At 55.9% G+C, this 17280-nt stretch overlaps 1 protein-coding gene across 6 annotated transcripts; it reads right to left on the minus strand.

Moving 5' to 3' along the window:
* Window positions 1-877: 877 nt before the first annotated feature.
* Window positions 878-15653, minus strand: STK11IP (serine/threonine kinase 11 interacting protein). Of its 6 annotated transcripts, XR_004350791.1 has the most exons (26): window positions 15595-15653; window positions 15339-15424; window positions 13059-13264; window positions 12772-12846; window positions 12398-12493; window positions 11892-12041; window positions 11695-11766; window positions 10540-10666; window positions 10206-10309; window positions 9982-10077; window positions 9688-9729; window positions 9345-9491; window positions 9083-9167; window positions 8244-8540; window positions 7866-8071; window positions 7442-7558; window positions 7166-7343; window positions 4884-5108; window positions 4686-4789; window positions 3550-3647; window positions 3268-3446; window positions 2989-3070; window positions 2714-2784; window positions 1991-2238; window positions 1498-1683; window positions 1145-1282 (listed from the first exon to the last, which is right to left on the minus strand). XR_004350791.1 is itself a non-coding variant. In XM_032638086.1 (25 exons), the coding sequence occupies exons 2-25, from the start codon at window positions 15397-15399 to the stop codon at window positions 1133-1135; spliced, it is 3174 nt and encodes a 1057-aa protein (XP_032493977.1). In that variant the 5' UTR covers window positions 15400-15424; window positions 15595-15653; the 3' UTR covers window positions 878-1132. The 6 variants fall into 6 exon arrangements, 4 of the variants coding, with proteins under 4 accessions (XP_032493977.1, XP_032493975.1, XP_032493976.1 ...); XM_032638086.1 differs by lacking the exon at window positions 1498-1683 and having other exon boundaries at window positions 878-1282; window positions 11892-11999; XM_032638084.1 differs by lacking the exon at window positions 1498-1683 and having other exon boundaries at window positions 878-1282.
* Window positions 15654-17280: the final 1627 nt, after the last annotated feature.

Below are 17280 nucleotides of genomic sequence, written 5' to 3' on the forward strand. Positions count from 1 at the left end.
AAGTCAGAATAGGGGTGTGTGTATGTAGTTAGGACCCTTTCAGTGGCTCACATTCGGCTCAAATTAGCTTAAGCCGAACAGAAAAAAGGAGGGGCTCCCCTTTGGTTCACATAACCTAAAATTCCAGGGCTATCTGCCTGCGGTCACTCTGGACCCAAGGACTCCACGGGCACCTCCCAGACTTGGCCTTGCTTGCCCCACCTCTCAGCTCTGCCTCCCTGTCTCGGCATGGTTCCACCTCCCCTCAGGGCCAGCAGCTGCAGGCTCATCCTCTCAGCCCTCCTGGGGGAAACCTGCATCTTTCTCGGCTGTTCCAGCAAAAGGCCAGGACTGGGCCTTGGTAGGCCAAACCGGGCCACATGGGAATTCCTGAACCGATCACCACAGCCACAGAGACACAGGGAAAGGAGTGGGGTCAACCCAACCAGGCCCCTGGGCTGAGTGAGGCAGTACTGACAAGAAGGCAGGAACAGAAACCACCAGGTGGCTGCCCTCCCTCCAAAGCCCGGCTCCACGAACCCGCTCCCCAGTCGCACTCGTATTCAGCTCCCACTGCCAATGGCCTGAGAGTCTCGTTAGTTCCCAGCTGAAACTCAGGAGAGTGACAATGTAAGTGTCCCAGCTCTTTGTTAGGCAGTGATTTCCACACCAGGCCTCATGACAGGGGCTGCTGGCTGAGGACTGGTGCCCATGGGTAGGAGTCCTACTGGATCCCATCAGCAGGGGCAAAAAGCAGGGTTGGAAGATGGGGTCTCACAGTTCAAACAGGCTGCTTGGCCTGTCCGTTGGGGAAGAGCCAAGGGAGGGGCAGTTTCTGTTAGAAGTAGTAGGGGAACAGCAGGCCTCACGAGTGACACATCCAACTGCAACCATGGCATCCGGAATGGAAACAACTTTATTGATACCTGAGAAAAAGTGCAGGAGAAACATTCCTTCTGACCACTCAGCCCATTCCCTCGGGCCAGGTCATCTGGAGGCTGGACCAGTCCTCTCGCCCTGCCCCTGAGTTGTGGGTCATCTGGGGCCTTGCTGACCAGTGCCCAAAGGCCAGAGAAGTCCGCAGCCAGAGTCTGGAGAGAGAACATCTGTAGCCATGGCTCCTGAGGCCGGGGGCGGGGCCAGCATGGCAGCCTCACTGGCCAAGGTCTAGAGCCTCTTGGGTCACAGTTCGGAGTCCGATGGAAAACAACTCCTCCCAGGGCTCCCGGATCCAGGCCAGCAGGGCCGTCAGCTGCTCCGGACACACAACATGGAGTGCCCAAAAGCTCTCCAGCCGGGACACCTGGCAGACAACCGGTAGTGAGGTGAGACTCACAAGGGCCACACCAGAGCAGGGGAGGCAGGGAAGGCCTCAGGAGGACCCACTGCCCCTCCCTGGTTCATGGCCTCTTCTCATCCCCAAGCCCGTGTCACTCCCCATAAAAGATCCTGACTCAGTTTTTTAAACAGAACCCAACCAGCCTTGACTGAAGGCCCCAAAAGGGCTTTCGCATTTACCACCTGGTTTCTTTAATCCTTCCTGTTTCCAGAATATCATCAGTTCTGGAGTCAATTCCAAGGAACTGCCTGGGCTTCAGTCCTGGCTCTGCCACGTGTGACCTGGGCAGGTTGGTTAACATCCCCAAGCCTCAGTGTCCTCAACTGTCACGGGACTAATAATCGCAGTGCCTCCTCGCGTGCAGGCTGTAAAGATCACACGGCTGGCACATGGGCCCAGCAGACACGAACTCCAAGTAGCCGGGTGCTTCCGGAGGGCCTCTCAGCTAACACAAGGCTGGGCTTCAAGTCCAGGGTGTTTCTGCTGCCTACAACTGCCTCCCTCCCTACTGTCCAACCCCCCCATGACAGCCTCCCGGTTCCCTGCACCCTAATCCTCTGTGTTCCCCCCTACCTTGACTGCCCATGGTAAGTTCCATACAGTCCGACACACACACACACACACACACACACACACACACACTGCCCCTGTCCCTCTCACATGCTCCCACACCTCGTCGTAGAAGACCAGCCGCAGGTGCTCCGGGGCCACGCGATACAGCAGCACGGAGCTCAGGCTGCTGAGTGCCTGCTGCTCCCTGACATGCACTGAAGGGCCTGGCCCGGGGGGTGGGGCCTTCTCAGAGGCTTCGCCCGACGCCGCTGGAAGAGGGGGCTCTGCCTGGGACCCTATAGGGTCCTCCTCTAACAGGTACAGGGTGGACAGAGTCAGCAACAGGGACACAGGGCAGGTAGAAGGCCCTAGAGAGAAAGAGGCAGGGTGAGGCCCGGAGGAGAAGGCCATGGAAGAGCCCAGATCCCCAGGCAGTGTCCCAGCGCTGCTCAGAAGAGGAGTGACCACACTGAGGCAGCCACAACACGGCCTGTGCCTCTGGGGGCCAAGGCCCCCCCTTTCCCAAATGCCAGGGCTCTCCAGCCTCCAAGACCGCTGAGGCCCAAGACGAAGGGGACCTGCCCGACCACCCCACCTCCCCGTCGGAAAGGACCAGCTCTCATCTTCACCACAAGGAAGAGGTGGAGCAGACCCAGACGATCTGGGCCCAGAAGCAAAGGTCTCTGAGCCATGGACGCCCCAGGGCACCTCCTGGCCCCTCTCAGAGGGGCCGGGAACACCGAGGCTGTTATTTGGGTGGGAAGTCCACATCCCAGCACTGAGAATTGCTACAAAGGCATGGAGAGGCGCTGGGGGGCTGGGGGGCCGGGGCGGTGGCCTCACCTTCAACCAGGAATGCCTGAAGATAGAAGAACCGGAGAGGCTCCAAGGAAGGGTCTGTCTCTAGCAACGGCCTGGGGAGAAGGCGGCAGGCCCAGGAAGGAGTAGTCAGCCAGGGGATGGGAAGTACCACAACGGGGTAGAGTGGGGAGAAGGCCAGGCCCTGGTCAGGAGGCATGGGCGCTCAGGGCCCGACCAGGGGCTTGTGGAGAGAGGGCCTGTGCTCCACGAGCAGCCATCTGGGCCTCAGCCTGGCCTCAGCCTCCTTATCGACTCACCAGAGCCGATGCTTCGGGGTCACCTCCTCCTCCGTGGCGCTGACGCTGCTCCTCCGGGTGGGGGGCAGAGACTGCAAGACATCTGGACAGAGCCAGCCAGGGACAGGGAGCCCTCAAAGACTCCATCCCAACCTCTCAACACCTTCCCATCCTCTGCACTGCGGAACTTCCAAGAGGGATGGGTCCCGTTACCTGGCTGTCTCCGCTGCGGGCACCAGAGCTGGCGCTGTGGCCCTCGGCCCCCACCCCACCCTCCCTCCTCCCCCTTCCCTCTCTCACCCGTAAGTTCCTCCAGGAAGGCCCGGCAGTGCCTGGCATCTCGGGGCAGCAGGACACAGCCACCTGCCCCGGCCGCCCACTCCAGCCGCAGGCTCTGTCCTGCCAGGCCCAGCTCTATGCTACTCAGATCCTGCAGGGGAATGGCCAGGGTCGGCTGCAGCCAGCCAGCCGGAGGCCCGCTGTGGAGACAGTGAGGGCAGAGCGGCAGGAATGAGTGAGAGCAGAGTGAGAGCATGGGGGCCCCGGACGGACCCCTCCCTGGCCATGGCCCCGCTCACTCACCGGATCTCCCCTGTCACCTTCAACACGTAGAGCCTGTGATCAGACACAACCACGAGACACAGAAACTCCCCAGGGTGCCCTGCCAACACCACTGGCACCTAAGGAGAAGAGGAAGTTGATGTGAAACAGAGAGAACTAGAGAGGCGGCTGCCAGGCTGAGGGCCAAGCTACCGGTGACACTGCGCGTCCATCCCAGGCTCTCCATCAGCCTTGCTCTCTATCCCACAGGCCCGCCTGCACTCAGACCCACGGCAGGCTCTCAGCAGGTCTCCCTGCCTGTCATCTCGCCCCCTCCAATCCACCCTCTGACAGAACAACTGTGCCCAAACAAAAAACCAATTGCCGCTCCCCTGCTTCCAAGGCCTGCAGTGGCTCCCGCAAGACTCAGGGTCAAGTCCAAACTCCGTGGCCAACACAAGACAATGCTCCTGAATGACCCCCGCCTGCCTGTTCAGACTCCTCTCAGGCCCCCACCCCGTGGCTGTCCCAATCATGGCCAGTTCTCTCCACTAGCTACTCTCTCAGGCCTCCATGCATTTGCTGCTTCCTTGTCCTAGAACATTCTTTTCCGCCCTCCTCTGTAACTCATCCTTCAAGACTAGTTTAGCCACCACCACACGAAGGGGAAGCTTCCCTGGCCCACACAGGCTGGGTCAGATGCCCCTCTACGGCCTGAGCCTGATTCCAGCACCTTCACACCGCGTCATGACTGACTGCTCCTCACACCAGAGGAGAAGATGGAGGGCGAGACCCATGTACTCTAGATCCTTAGTGTCCTGCAACTGCTCAGAGCTTCACAGAGAGGGTCTGATGGCGTGGGGGATATACAATAATGGCCGGAGACCCTATTTACTAAGAGCCAGGGGCTGCACCACGCAGCCTGCAAACATCGGCTCTCACGTGTGCTCCACACCCCGTGAGGTAGGCAGTATCCTCCCCGTGGTAGAGGGGAGACAACGGAGACTCAAATACCAAGAAACATATTCACAGTCACACTGAGAGCAGCTGCCAGAGTTTAAACCAGAAGCCAGACCTGGAGGCTCCAGCACAACCGCCTGGACACACTTTGCTGTGGTGGAAACAGGCGGGAACCCTGGTCAGTTGGGGGCACAGGGCAAAGCCAGGCTGGCACAGACCTTGAGGCAGCACTGGAACTCCTCTTGGGCATCGGTGAACACCTCGACGTCCAGGAAGAGCCGGAGTCGGTGGTCCACAGAGCGGAGGCCATGGCGCTCAGGGGCTGGGGGCAAGCAGTGGGCCGTCAGCCTGCACCGGCCACCCTGGCTCCAGTGCCCCTCCCCCGAACATCCCCGTCTCTGTTCGCCTAGACTCACGGGGGCTGAGGCTCCAACTGTGGCGGTCACGGGAGGCCGGTGCCTGAGATGGGGCACTGCCGGCCCTGGTACCGTAGGCACTGTGGCCAGGAGGGCCGTGGACGGGGCTCGGAGACTGCGAGGGGGCCGGCGATTGCTCTCCCTGCCTCCGTTTCCCACTGGGGGTTCCAGGGCACAGGAGAACCACGTGATCACTACCACAGTTTGGACACACAGCAGGCGATTCTGGAGGAAGGATGGGCACAGTCCCATGAATCACACACACAGCACCACACCCCCTTGCTGTGCTCATAGCACTCCCTCCCCACTCCCCCATCTCCAGCTTCACACGCTAGCTCTAGACGCTCCCAACCCACCCGATGCCCTATGCAGGAGCGGCTGCTGACCAATTGCTCCCCACCCCAGTGAGGGGTGAGCAAGCCTGGAGCCTCGGCCCACAACCTCAACACACCCTGCCTTCTCATCTCAGGCTGCCTCAGAGAGGGCCAAACTCAGCCAGGCCTTGCTCTGGGTCCCTCTCACAGCCTTGGGCTGGGCATATACTTGATGTCTGAAAGCCCCAAATCAACAGATAAGGGTCTGATTCCAGGCTCCAGTACTTGAAGGCTGTCATCCAAGCAACTGTGATAAGTCACCTAAGCGCTCTGTGCCTGGTGCCTCATCTGTGAGATGGGGATGATGACGGTATCTATCTTAGAGGGTGGTCAGGACGAGGGAATGGAATCGGGTAAAGATCCCAGGACACAGATCAGCGATGAGAAAGGAAACATTCTTTGAGCAGCTACAACGCACTGGGGACGTGCTAGACCCTTTGACGTTGTATCAAAACTCTCCTGAGGGCTTCCCTGGTGGCGCAGTGGTTGAGAGTCCGCCTGCCGATGCAGGGGACACGGGTTCGTGCCCCAGTCCGGGAAGATCCCACATGCTGTGGAGCGGCTGGCCCCGTGAGCCATGGCCACTGAGCCTGCGGATCCGGAGCCTGTTGCTCCGCAACGGGAGAGGCCACAACAGTGAGAGGCCCGCGTACCACAAACAAAAAACGAAACAAAAACTCTCCTGAGCCCGTTTTGCAAGTGAGGAAAGCAAAGATCAAATGACTGATACACCCTGCCCAAGACCACATGGCTGGAGGGTCATAGCAGCAGCTACCATTTGTGGAGGTCCTTGGTTCTGTGCCAGGCAATTGTGCCTGGTGCTGTTCTGTCACTTTTAAACCTCCTAACGCCACGGGGCAAGTCCGTTCTCTTCTTTGCTCAGATGAGGTGACTGAGGCTCAAATCAAAAGAGAATGGAGCACATAGGAATGTTCATGACGAATGCCACCACCGAAAGGACTCCCAGGGCCACATGACCCATGGTGTACAGACAGGGTCGGGGACAGTGTGGGGCTCTTTCCGTTGCACACACTGTGCTGCTGGGCCTTGGGGGCCTGCGGCTGCCAGGGCAAATTCAGGGTGCGGGATGGAGAGGGCTCAATTTTCTGAATAAAATTTAAACCCCTGCTCCAGCTGCTGCCAAGAAGGGAAAAGTGACGAAAAAAATCATACATTTGGGCTTCCCTGGTGGCGCAGTGGTTGAGAGTCCGCCTGCCGATGCAGGGGACGCGGGTTCGTGCCCCGGTCCGGGAGGATCCCGCATGCCGCGGAGCAGCTGGGCCCGTGAGCCATGGCCGCTCAGCCTGTGCTCCGCAGCGAGAGAGGCCACGGCAGTGAGAAGCCCGTGTACCGCAAAAAAAAAAATCATACATTTCAACGCAGGTGTTACCAAACATATTTCTTTCTTCTTCAGTGTCTTCAAAGACATGGTTTTTGACTGGTCTGTAATGGAAAAACCTCTCGTCTTAGAGAACAGGATGTGAAGAGACGCCACGAGGCACTACTGGGTATCAAGTAGCTCACAAGGTCAGTCAGGGAAGGACAGTCTAAGCCAACTCCCACAGCATCGTACTCAGCGGCAAGGCGACCCAGCGCCGCAGCGGGGGCTCAGGAGGGTTACGGAGTTTCTGACAATTAGTCCAAAGAAGGCGGGGAAGGCTCCAAGTCATGAAAAATTAATGGCTATGTTTAAGCAGTTACAGAGACGGTATTTCCTGACTTTAAAGGGGGAAAAAGGATGTAATTTCTTTTCTTTCTTTTTTGGGTTTTAATTTTTCCTCCACGCAGAAAAGTTGGTCCCCGCTCCTTTCTGCCCTTGGGCTCCCCCTCCCCACTCCCACCTCAAAACCATTTTCCCTGAAGCAGCAGGAGGCGCGTGGGTAGGGGGGTCAAGGGCAGGGCTGGTACCTGTCTTCCGGAACAGAGGCCTCCAGCCTTCCCCACCGTCCAGTCCCGACCTGGGCTCCTCTGGCTTGAACTCATGGCCACAGCGCAGACACTGGAGTCTGCCGCCGGGAGGGTCCCTCGCTTCCCCAAGCTGATGCTTCCCCAAGGTGGCTGCTGGGGTCAACACAGCCAGCAGCTCCTGAAACAGGGCGGGCCAAACAGCGCCATGAGCAGGACCCCAGCCCTCGGGCTTCCAACTTCCCACAGCCTCCTGGGCCCCACGCCAGGCCCCGTCACCTGGACAGCGGCCTGGGCATCTGGCTCCAGCACCAAATAGCGACGCAACTGCCGCTCGGGACAGATGTAGGAGAAGCGGAGAACGAGGACGGGGGCCCCAGGGCGTGGATCTGAGCCCTGCACAGGAAGAGGGGGTCGGAGGGATGAGGGTTATACTGAGAGCGTGGAGGAAAACAAAGCTCTGGACTCCGTCAGAATGCTTCTGCTGACCGCCATGCTCCAGCCCAGGAGCTCTGCTCCTCAGCCCAGCCTCCCAGGCCGCCTGGGGCCCACCCTGCCCCGCTCAGCGCCCCTCCGAGGCTCTAAGCTCAGAGAGAGTGTGGGAAGCACGCCGCCCAGTGCCTGGCACCCGACGCCACGCTGTCAGAGCTGGCTCCCGAAGAAGCCCAGCACCGCTTCCAGAAGCCCGGCTCCCATCGCTCACCTCGGGCGCCGGCTCGTTCTGGGTCTGGGTCTCAGCCTCTATCTCAGCTGCCTCCAGACTCTGGAGCTCAAGCCGTTCCAGGGTTCGAGCTGCTTGGAGCTCCACCTCAAACAGGTGGCCAGCAGTGACCCAGAGAAAGCATTCCCTGCCCCGCAAGCCCTCGGGCCCCTCCAGGGGACACACCAACATGGGACGGCAGAGCTCCACTGAGGAGAGACCAAGAGAGGGACCCTGTAAGGAGACACAGGCAGCCAAGACTCTGCCCCCCGTGGGGTGGCCGTCCATTCCCAAGGGGTCAGCCACCCCGCACCTGGGGTCTCCTAACTCCCAGACGCGCCCCACCACCGGCCCCAGCCTCCACGCCCACCGCGCACTCACCCTCCACTCCGCGTGGCTCCTGCCCCTCCTCCTCCTCCTCTTCCTCTTCCCCTCCCTCCTCTTCCTCCCGCGGCTCCGGCTCCACCTCGACCTCCTCTGCCTCTTCCTGTGCAGACTCCGTCTCAGGGGGCGGAGGGCTGCATACAGTCTCTGGGCTCGGGGTGCCCGGATGCACGGTCCCTAAGGCAGGGGTCCCAGAGGCCTGCAGGTGATTCCTGTACTGCAGCCAGTCACGGCCAAACCGGTCCCGGAAGCTGTTCATGAGCTCCAGCTCCCGATGCTGCTGCACAAACCACCCTGGGCAGGCGGGGGAGAGCAGCTTAGCGAGCCCGGACCGCCACAGTCCCCGGCGGCCCTGGCCTCTCCTGAGCGTGCCCCTCAGGGTGAAGGAAAAGGGGCTGCGACAGCAGAGGGAGAGCCAGGTCAGAGGGAGCACGGCCCAAAGCGCCTTCTGTGGGACACCGTGGCCACGTGCGACTCAGAAGCACGCAGCACCTGCTGCTTTGGGAGACTGGACAGACCGAGCTGCACATTTAAGGTCCTAAGACGTCCTGAAGAAACTACTTAACTCTCGTTTAACACAGCTTTTCCCAGACTGATCGGGCCACGGAATCCTTTCATCACCTGACCTCTGACATCCGACAAAAACAGTGTTCTTTGAAAAACCCTTTGGAAAGTGCTGCCCAGGAGCAGTCTCTTCTCCTTTCCCCAGACTAAAAGGAAAGAGGAAGGACGAGGCCCCTCACAATGCTCCACTCCACCAAAAATAAAAGTCCTCCCAGCCAGAAGACTGGAGCGCACTGGACGGGGGCAGGGGGGCTGGCGGTGGGCTAACTCACCAGCCGGGGAGGGGTCCAGAGTCCGGGGCTCCGGGTCCGTATCACTGGGTTCCGAGATACTCGCCCGCCTCACACGGACTCGGCTCTGAGGTTGGGTAGAGGGACCACATTCTATGAAAGCCAGGGGCCTGCCACCCAACCTGCCCAAAATACCCACCCACAGGCAAGGATAAGCCCTTACTTACTCCCAGTGCATTGGCTAACCAGAGCCGCCATTGAGGCACCCAACCCCGGGCACGAGGCAGCCTAGGACACCGTTTACCTTAACCTTACGAACCGGGGGCTGGACCACAACGCCCCCCGACGAGGGGCTGTCACTCAAGTCAGCGCCGCCGGAGGTTTCCGTGGTACTCCCCACCGGCCGGGGCAGAGGTGGGGCCATGGGGCCAAGGCCTGAGGATGGGGAGGTCTGGCGTGGGGCAACAGGAAGGAGAAAGAGGTCGGAGCCAGGGAGCACCTCTGTCCCCCCGAGCTAGCTGAGGGACGGGACCCGCTAGCCAGCTAAGCAGGCGGCCCCCTCCTGAACAGCCCTCTATTTTCCTCAGCCAGTGCCCTCCCTTCACATCCTCCCAAGTCGATCCCACCATCATTCCCACCACACGAACCTGAAAATCAGTCAGTGACAAGGCCTTCCCATCAAGAAGGAACTGAGTGAAGATAAAAGGGGAGGGTAGTGTCGGTGGGGAGCACACGCCCTGGGGAGCCCCAAGCCAGGGCTGGGGGTCCTCCTAGCCCTGTAAGCACCAGCAGGGTCGGCGAGGGGGAACAGCATGATACGCAGGGGGTCCGAGGCCTTGGTCCCTAGCCTAGTGATGGGGGTGGAGAGGCAAGAGGGTGCAGGGGCTGGGGAGGCCTGGGCAGGAAAGGGAAGGCAGAGCAGACGCGGGAAGACCACTCACCCCAGCAGCAGCGTCCCTGGCACGGGGTGACAAGCACCGGGCGGTGGCCGCTCGGTGCTCCGGGTGGAACCACAAAGGGTTCCCCTCCAGGCAGAGCTGGGGACAGGAAGAGGAGGCTGAGGCAGGCCCTGGGCACCCCCATGTGAGGAGGGATGCTGAGCGACTCAGCATGGGCGGGGCGAGGGGGGGAAGGAGGGGCGCAAAGCTAGCTCCTGGGTCCTCACCTTGCGGAGCTCAGCCAGCAGCCACAGCGGCGACAGCTCCCTGTGTCTTTCCAGCAGGTTGTAGGCCACATCCAGGTGCCGCAGGTTCCGCAGCTGCTCCAGGCCTGGGGCAGGGGTGAGAGGGGAGGAGGGGCATGCGGGTGAGCAAGAGTGGAGGGGGTGGGGGGCACAGCAGAAAGGCCAGCCTGGGCACCTCAGACCTGCCCGAAGGCCGCATGAGAGGCTCTGGGGGCACACGGGTCCCAGGCCGCCCTGAGTCTCACACTGCCACCGTTCCCCTCCACGTCTGCCCCGTCCTCCCCTACAGCCTGGCCGCCCCATCTCCCCCACTCACCGTGCAGGCTCTGGAGCTCATTGCCTCGCAGTATCAGGGTCCCCAGAGCAGCCCCCGAGGGTCCCATTCTCGGCACCAGACGCAGATGGTTATAGGAAATGTCCAGATGGCAGAGCTCAGACAAGTCCTGGGAGCGGGTGGGGGTGAGGAAGATTCTCTCCTTGACCAAACTCTAGTCAGGCTCCTCTGAACCCTCTTCTCGACTAGGCCTCAACCTTGGCCTATAAAGACTGCAGACTGTCAGCACAAATGATTTCATCCCCCCCACCTCCCCCCACATTAAGGCTTGCACAAATCTACCAGTTTCTGATAGCTCCAGAATGACAACTCCAGTCCCCTTACACTGCTGCCCAGAAAAACTCAAGGCTGCCAGAAGGATTTAGTTTGCTCCAGCCAACGCCTGAAGATAGGGCCCAGGTCTCCCAGCCTCCATATGGGACTTCGAAAAGTGCCAGTTAGCAAACCAGACAGGTTTCACACAGATCAATGTCCGTTTCCTGCTTTTTGTAAATTTCCACTTCCCTGACTTCAGAGGAACTCATCTAGAGTTTGGTCAAGGAGAGAATCTGCTCAAGCCCCCCATCGTCCCCCTTTCCACTAGCTCACTCTCCTTTGAAAACGCCCACCAATGCACAAATCAAACTTGAGTTCAGTTCACGCTGAATAGCTTATTACTGATTAAACTAGTTTTACTACTAATTAAATATCACAAATAGTTTATTACCATTTTAACTAGTATCCAGCTTTATCTAACAGGGAGACATGGGAGAAGTGTCCTTCATCCTCACCATGAAAGCTACCCTTTTCGGAGCTAGGCACTGGGCTAAGTAACATCAGATACCGTTCATAATCATTTTAATACTATAAAAGTAGGTACTCCTAGGATGTGCACTTTACAGATAAAGAAATTGAGAGACTAACTAATTTGTCCCAAATCACACAGGGATAGGAGTTGAGATTTGAACACTGCTTTGTCTTATGCTGGAATCTGTGCCTCCAAACAGTATCACCTCCCAGAATGTGACTCCGAGGGGGTTAGGGGCCTGGGGGCGAGGGCAAGGGCAAGGTGGGAGCAAAAGGAGTCCAGGAGAGAGGGTCAGAGTAGAACAATCAGAGGCCCCAGTAGCTGGGGCCAGCCAGGCTGTTCCTACTCACCATCAGGAAATCCTCACAGTCCTGGACCTGATTGTGGCTCAGGCTCAAGAAGCGCAGAGCTGACAAGAGACGCTGAGGGGGGATGGGAAAAGGAAGTGAAAAATGGGACGCCCCCAGGCAGCCAACTGGCCCTCCTCCCTAAGGACCCATCCCTGGCGTTCCTCAGTTCCCCAAAGCCCCTTCTGAGGCTCACTCACCAGGGAGCTGTCTAAGGCAGTCAGAGTGTTGTAGCTGAAGTCGGCAGAGAGCAGAGCCAGCCAGGGCAGGGCGGAGCAGAGGTCACCACCGCAGGCTGAAAGGAGCTCCTGCGCAGGCAGGCAGGTGCTGTTACCTCCACTCTCCCCTCCCTACCATGCCAAGACCACGCTCTATCAGCCGGGCCGTTCATTCACTCTTTATACACTGAGCTCAGTCTGGAGATGAAGACTTAAAGAAAGCCCAGGGCCCTGTCCCCAAGGAGTTCACTGTGGGCAGAGCGGGGAGGCAGACATGAGGGTATTGCATACAATATGCTAGGTGTGACTGTAAACATACGGACAGGCACAGAGTGCTGTGGGAACACAGCAGAAGCAGCAAGGACACTGGGTCCAGAGGGAGGTGGGAGGCAGGAGGCAGGAAGGCTGCAGAGAAGGGGGAACCCCAGAGCTTGGTCCTCCACGTCCCTCAGGACAAGGCATCCACGTTCACCCCTCACCCTCCTCACCTCTAATGCCTGGAGGCTCCTGCTGCAAATCAGGGTCTCCAGCTGGGAATAGATGGCACGGAGGCCATGGAGGCAGTGGAGGGGGACACCTCGGAGCTGGGGCAAGGGAAGGGAGGGAGGGAGGAAGACTGAACTTCACAGAAGACAGAGGTCTCATCCCCGCCTCCCAACAGGGAGGCAGGAAAAGATGACGAAGCCACCTATGGTTCAGGGCAGCATTAGGTGGAAGAGAGTGGGTGGCACATCCCTGCAGAGCAACCAGCACACTCAGGTCTGCCCCCCACACCCCACCAGAAGAGGCCACATCTCTTTCTCTGCCCCAAATGGCTGCTCATGCTGGGTTTTGTGCACCGACATCCCCCAACACCCCATACCTCCAGCTGCCGAAGGGACTTGAATGGAAAGATTTTGATGGGCCCTGGGAGGCCAAGACCTGGGACATGGACCAGCTAAAAAAAAAAAAAAAAAAAAACACTCAGGTCACTGAGGTCCAGCACACGTCCGTTTCCTTGGCCTCTCTTCCCTACCACGGCCAAGCACAGCTCTCACCTCATCTGAATCCAGGCCCTGCAGACTTCGTGCACTCATGCCGTACCCCCAGCCCCACCTCCACTGCTCTTTTGGGCTTTTTGTATATCCTACCCCATTCCCACCCCAGAACCTTGAGTGAAAGTGTTTTCTGCAGCACATCGAAGAGGAACTGAAGCTGGAGGACGACCGGGGAGTCGGCGGGGTGGGAAGGCAGAGCCACAAAGCCTGTCTGGCCAGGGCCCCATGGCCCCAGGTGCAGCTCAAATACGTGGTTCAGCTGCTGCAGTGCGGCAGTGAGCAGGCTCAGGGTGCTACGGCCAGACAGGACCGCATCCCCTGCAGGGAGAGGGGCAGACAGGAGGAGCACATAAGAAAAGGCTCTTTCCTTTTATTCTAAGACTTGTGACCCCAGCACACACCCACTCCAACCCGTACTGTCGATCCTCCACTACAGGATCAAATTTTTTACCTCTTTCTTGCTCAAAAGTCTTCAATGGCTCCCCTCTACCTTCAGAAACTCCTAACTTTTCAGCCTGATATAGCAGACTGCTTCGCTACAAGACTCCAACTTTTCTAAATATTCCTTCACCTTCTGCTCAAAAGAGCCAGGCCTACTCACAGTGCTGGAAATACAGTCGACTTGGTTCCCAGCTTCCTCATTTTCTGACACACCCCCTTCCACTCTGCCCAGCTTGAGACGTACCTTCTCTCCCGGAAGCTTCCTCAACACACAACACTGCTGAACTTTTTCCCATAATCACTCATTTTACATTAAAGTTGATTGCTTTATCTGTATTTTTTTTCTGATTGCAAAAGTAACATGCGCACTTACAGAAGCTTTCAAACAACACTAAAATGCATGTCATGGAAATAACCACTCTACAGCACTAAGGTATTGTTATTGCTCTCCATGTTAAAACTGCTTTCTCCAATGAGACTCTCATCCTTGAGGGCATCTTTGGTATTCATTACTGCAACTAAAAAAGTACAAATACAAGGTAGGCAAAGAGAATTTTTTAAAAGTTTTTTGAAAAAATAAGGATTGACTAGAAGGATTTTGCAGAAATAGTACAGACAGGTCCCTCATACCTTTAAAATGTAATCCCCAATGGTTATATTTTATATGGAGTACAATATCAAAACCAGGAAATTGGCATTGGTGCAACGTGTATATATAGATCTATGCTATTTTGCTACATGTAGATTCCTGTAACCACCACTACAATCAAGATACAAATCTATTCCATCACTGCCACACTCTCCCTCCTGCTACCTCTTTAGTCACTTGTGTCCCTGCACGTGCAAACGCACACACACACACACACCATCAGCCCTAACCCCTGGAACCAAGTCAGATTTCTGCTGAATAAATTATCAAATCCTACAACCTTGTATGAAGGATTTTCTATGTACTAAACACTGAGGAGATACAGACAAGATTCAAGGATTCTCCCCACCCTCAAAGAGCCTCCCAGTCTACAAGCGGAGATAAGACATGTGCACAGTTAATACTACAAGCCAGAAAGTAAAAATGCTATAGAGATTCCACAGATACCATCAATAGGAGAGCAGAGTGATGGAAGGCAGCTAACGTTGAGTAATATGTGCCAGACACATGTTACTTCATTTAAATGTCATCAGAATCTCCTAAGAAGCACTGTTAACACTCTCTTACAAATAAGGAAATTGGACTTCAAAGAAGAATCTCGATTGAGATCATACAGCTGGTAGGAAGTTGCCCATCTGATTTCAAAGCCAGGACTTGTTCTACCACAACTAATGCCATCCATTACTGAACAACGACTATGGCTCCACTGTGCCCAGGCTCCGAGGAAAGAAATTATAATAATTACTACCAATTTTGAGCACTTACTATATACGCAATCGTTGTTCTAAATGCTCTATGTGAATTAAAATTAATCCCCATAGCAACCTTTGAGATAAGTACAATCATTATGTCGTTCTGCTGGTGAGGAAAAGTAAGGCTCAGAAAACTTAAACAATTTGGTCAAGTTTGAAAGACTTGGGATTCCAACCCAGGTGGGTCTGACTTCAAATCTCGTGCTTTTAATTATGTTAAACTTAGTGCTTTGCCACAGAACGATGATTATGACCAGTCCTTGGTCTCGAGGGGCTTACGGCCAAGTAACCATCACTTCCCTCTGAGAGTATCAGAGAACGCATGAAGGAAGTGGCACTGGAGTTTGGCCTCGAAGGATGGCTAAGATCTAGACTGTCAAAGACAAAGAACAACAGAACGAACAAACCCCAGAGGAGTAAAGAAATGAATTCTTCGACACCCAAACCCTCGGAACCCTAAACAGCTGTAACCCCACGACTCTTACGGGGCGTGTCTCTGGAAGGTAGGAAGTACCGCATCTCGCCCCAGCCCAACCGGAAGTCTACTCACCGGACTCACGCAGCAGCCCAGCGAGCTTCCACACCAGGGAGTCCCGCGGGGCGGTAGTCATGGCCACAGAACGCTGGGGGCGGAGCCTGAGCAAAGAGGAAGCGGAAGAGCTTCAGGTGGGTGGTAGTGCCAAAAGGCCAAGACGTCCGCGCAAACCGAGGCCTCGCGGAGAGAAAAACAAACAAAAAAGAGGGCGAGTAAGAGCTCCTCCTTGGTGCCCTCTCAAGGAGCATAAGGTCTGGCCAGCCAGACTGACCTTTCTGTATAATCCTGCCACCAGCTCTGCAGCCCGGCGCCTATCAATAATGGGCAGGAAGTCCCGCCCCGGAAGAAAGGCTTGAGGGAGGGACGGCCGTAAAGCAGGCCTCCGCTGCCGGCAACCACGCCCTAAGTCGTGCGAACGTGTCGGATGGGGGGCGGTGCCCGCTGGTTCTGTCGAGGGCGGGCCTTCTGCGGTGGCAGCTGCTTGAGCCCAGACCACTGCTGCAAGTTGGGCCTCCGTCGACCGCGCCCAGCTGTGGGCTCCGCACGTCCTGAGACGCCCGCTGTGCTCGGCGGTGCTCCTCCGAGCCAGTGAGGAAAATCTGACTTCTTGTTTGCAGACTGGGCGGGGAAGCAAAGTTTAGAGAAAAGGAGTTTTCTGTTAGTAAGAAAAAGACCCGTCCAAAGTGAACACTCCTTTTTCAATTAAAGGAGAGCGTGTCCGCCATGGAAGGACTTTTTTTGACATCTGTGTGAAAGAGCTGGAGCTGGCGGAGGTGCCATCTCTGGGGTTTCTTTGACAGTTTTTACTTAATCTCGCTCCAGACTCGCTTTTGTTTTTTCCTTCATCAATATCGGGCTCTCTCATTAGCGATTGTTAGCCCTCTACGTGCGCCTCGCCCTTTGTTTTTCTTTTTTTGTTGTTGTTGTTGTTTTTACTTTGTTTTCTAACACCTGAATTTAAAAGTTGTTATTGTTTCGGGTTTGAAAATGAGAAAACGGATTCACAAAGCTTAGGTTACTTGGGAAGGTCGTTCAATTAGTAACCGATATTGCCGAGACTGCCAAGTTCCCGTTGTAGCTTTCACCTGGCTCCCGGTCAAATAACAGACATCGACTACAGAATTAGATTAAGAATAATGTCTCTTAACAGAATTTCTTGTTTTCAAGGAGGCTTTGGTTGGTTGGTTGGTTGGGTTTTTTTAATGTAGTGCCCAATTTTCTGATTTATTTTCAAAATGAATCATAAGCCAGTTGAGAGTAGGAATAAGGTCATAGTCATCTTTATCCCAAGTTGCAAAATTTGAAGGATCTTCTTTTCTGAAGACAAATTATTTGAAATGGCAAGTTATGCCACTAAAGCACACAGTTTGGCGACTATGGCATACTTTGTGTGGTCTGAGCCCAAACCCTAAAAGGCAGTGAAAGGGACTACGAGGAAGCACGTCATGATCAGCGAAGCAGTATGCAAATATGAAGTAAAAGTAGGACCTCGATATATATTTTTTTTATTGGAGTATAGTTGCTTTACAATATTGTGTTAGTTTACCCTGAACAGCAAAGTGAGTCAGCTATACCTGTACATATATCCCCTCTTTTTTGGATTTCCTTCTCATTTAGGTCACCACAGAGCATTGAGTTCCCTGTGTTCTACAGTAGGTTTCAATATATTTTTGTTGAATTATTAATCCCATAAGGGTGATGATTGTCAGTCCCTGTTTAGCAATTGCCTGGAACCCGGGAGGGCGGGTTCTCCCATACTGTTACTGCTGATTCTATCCTTTTTAGACAAGAAGAGACAGATTCTTTTGATGTTTCTGACATTGTAGTGCCTTGAAATCAATTTCAGAGGTGCCTCTCCAGCCCACATCGTTTTTCACCATTCATGTGGGTAGCTCCTATAGCCATATTTGTTCTGCATCCCCTTGAATGTAAAAGGGGGACAAAAAGCAGCAAAGAA

The sequence above is a fragment of the Phocoena sinus genome, chromosome 7, assembly GCF_008692025.1.
Source record: "Phocoena sinus isolate mPhoSin1 chromosome 7, mPhoSin1.pri, whole genome shotgun sequence".
NCBI classification, from domain to species: domain Eukaryota; kingdom Metazoa; phylum Chordata; class Mammalia; order Artiodactyla; family Phocoenidae; genus Phocoena; species Phocoena sinus.

Excerpts from the sequence above, each read along its gene's own strand:
- STK11IP (XM_032638084.1), bottom strand. The coding sequence starts at position 15,399 with ATGACTACCGCCCCGCGGGACTCCCTGGTGTGGAAGCTCGCTGGGCTG. Across the intron at positions 10,078-10,205 it reads TGCTGGCTGAGCTCCGCAAG|CTCTGCCTGGAGGGGAACCC; the intron begins GTGAGGACCCAG and ends TCCTGTCCCCAG. Across the intron at positions 1,283-1,990 it reads GGCTGGTCTTCTACGACGAG|GTGTCCCGGCTGGAGAGCTT; the intron begins GTGTGGGAGCAT and ends GTTGTCTGCCAG.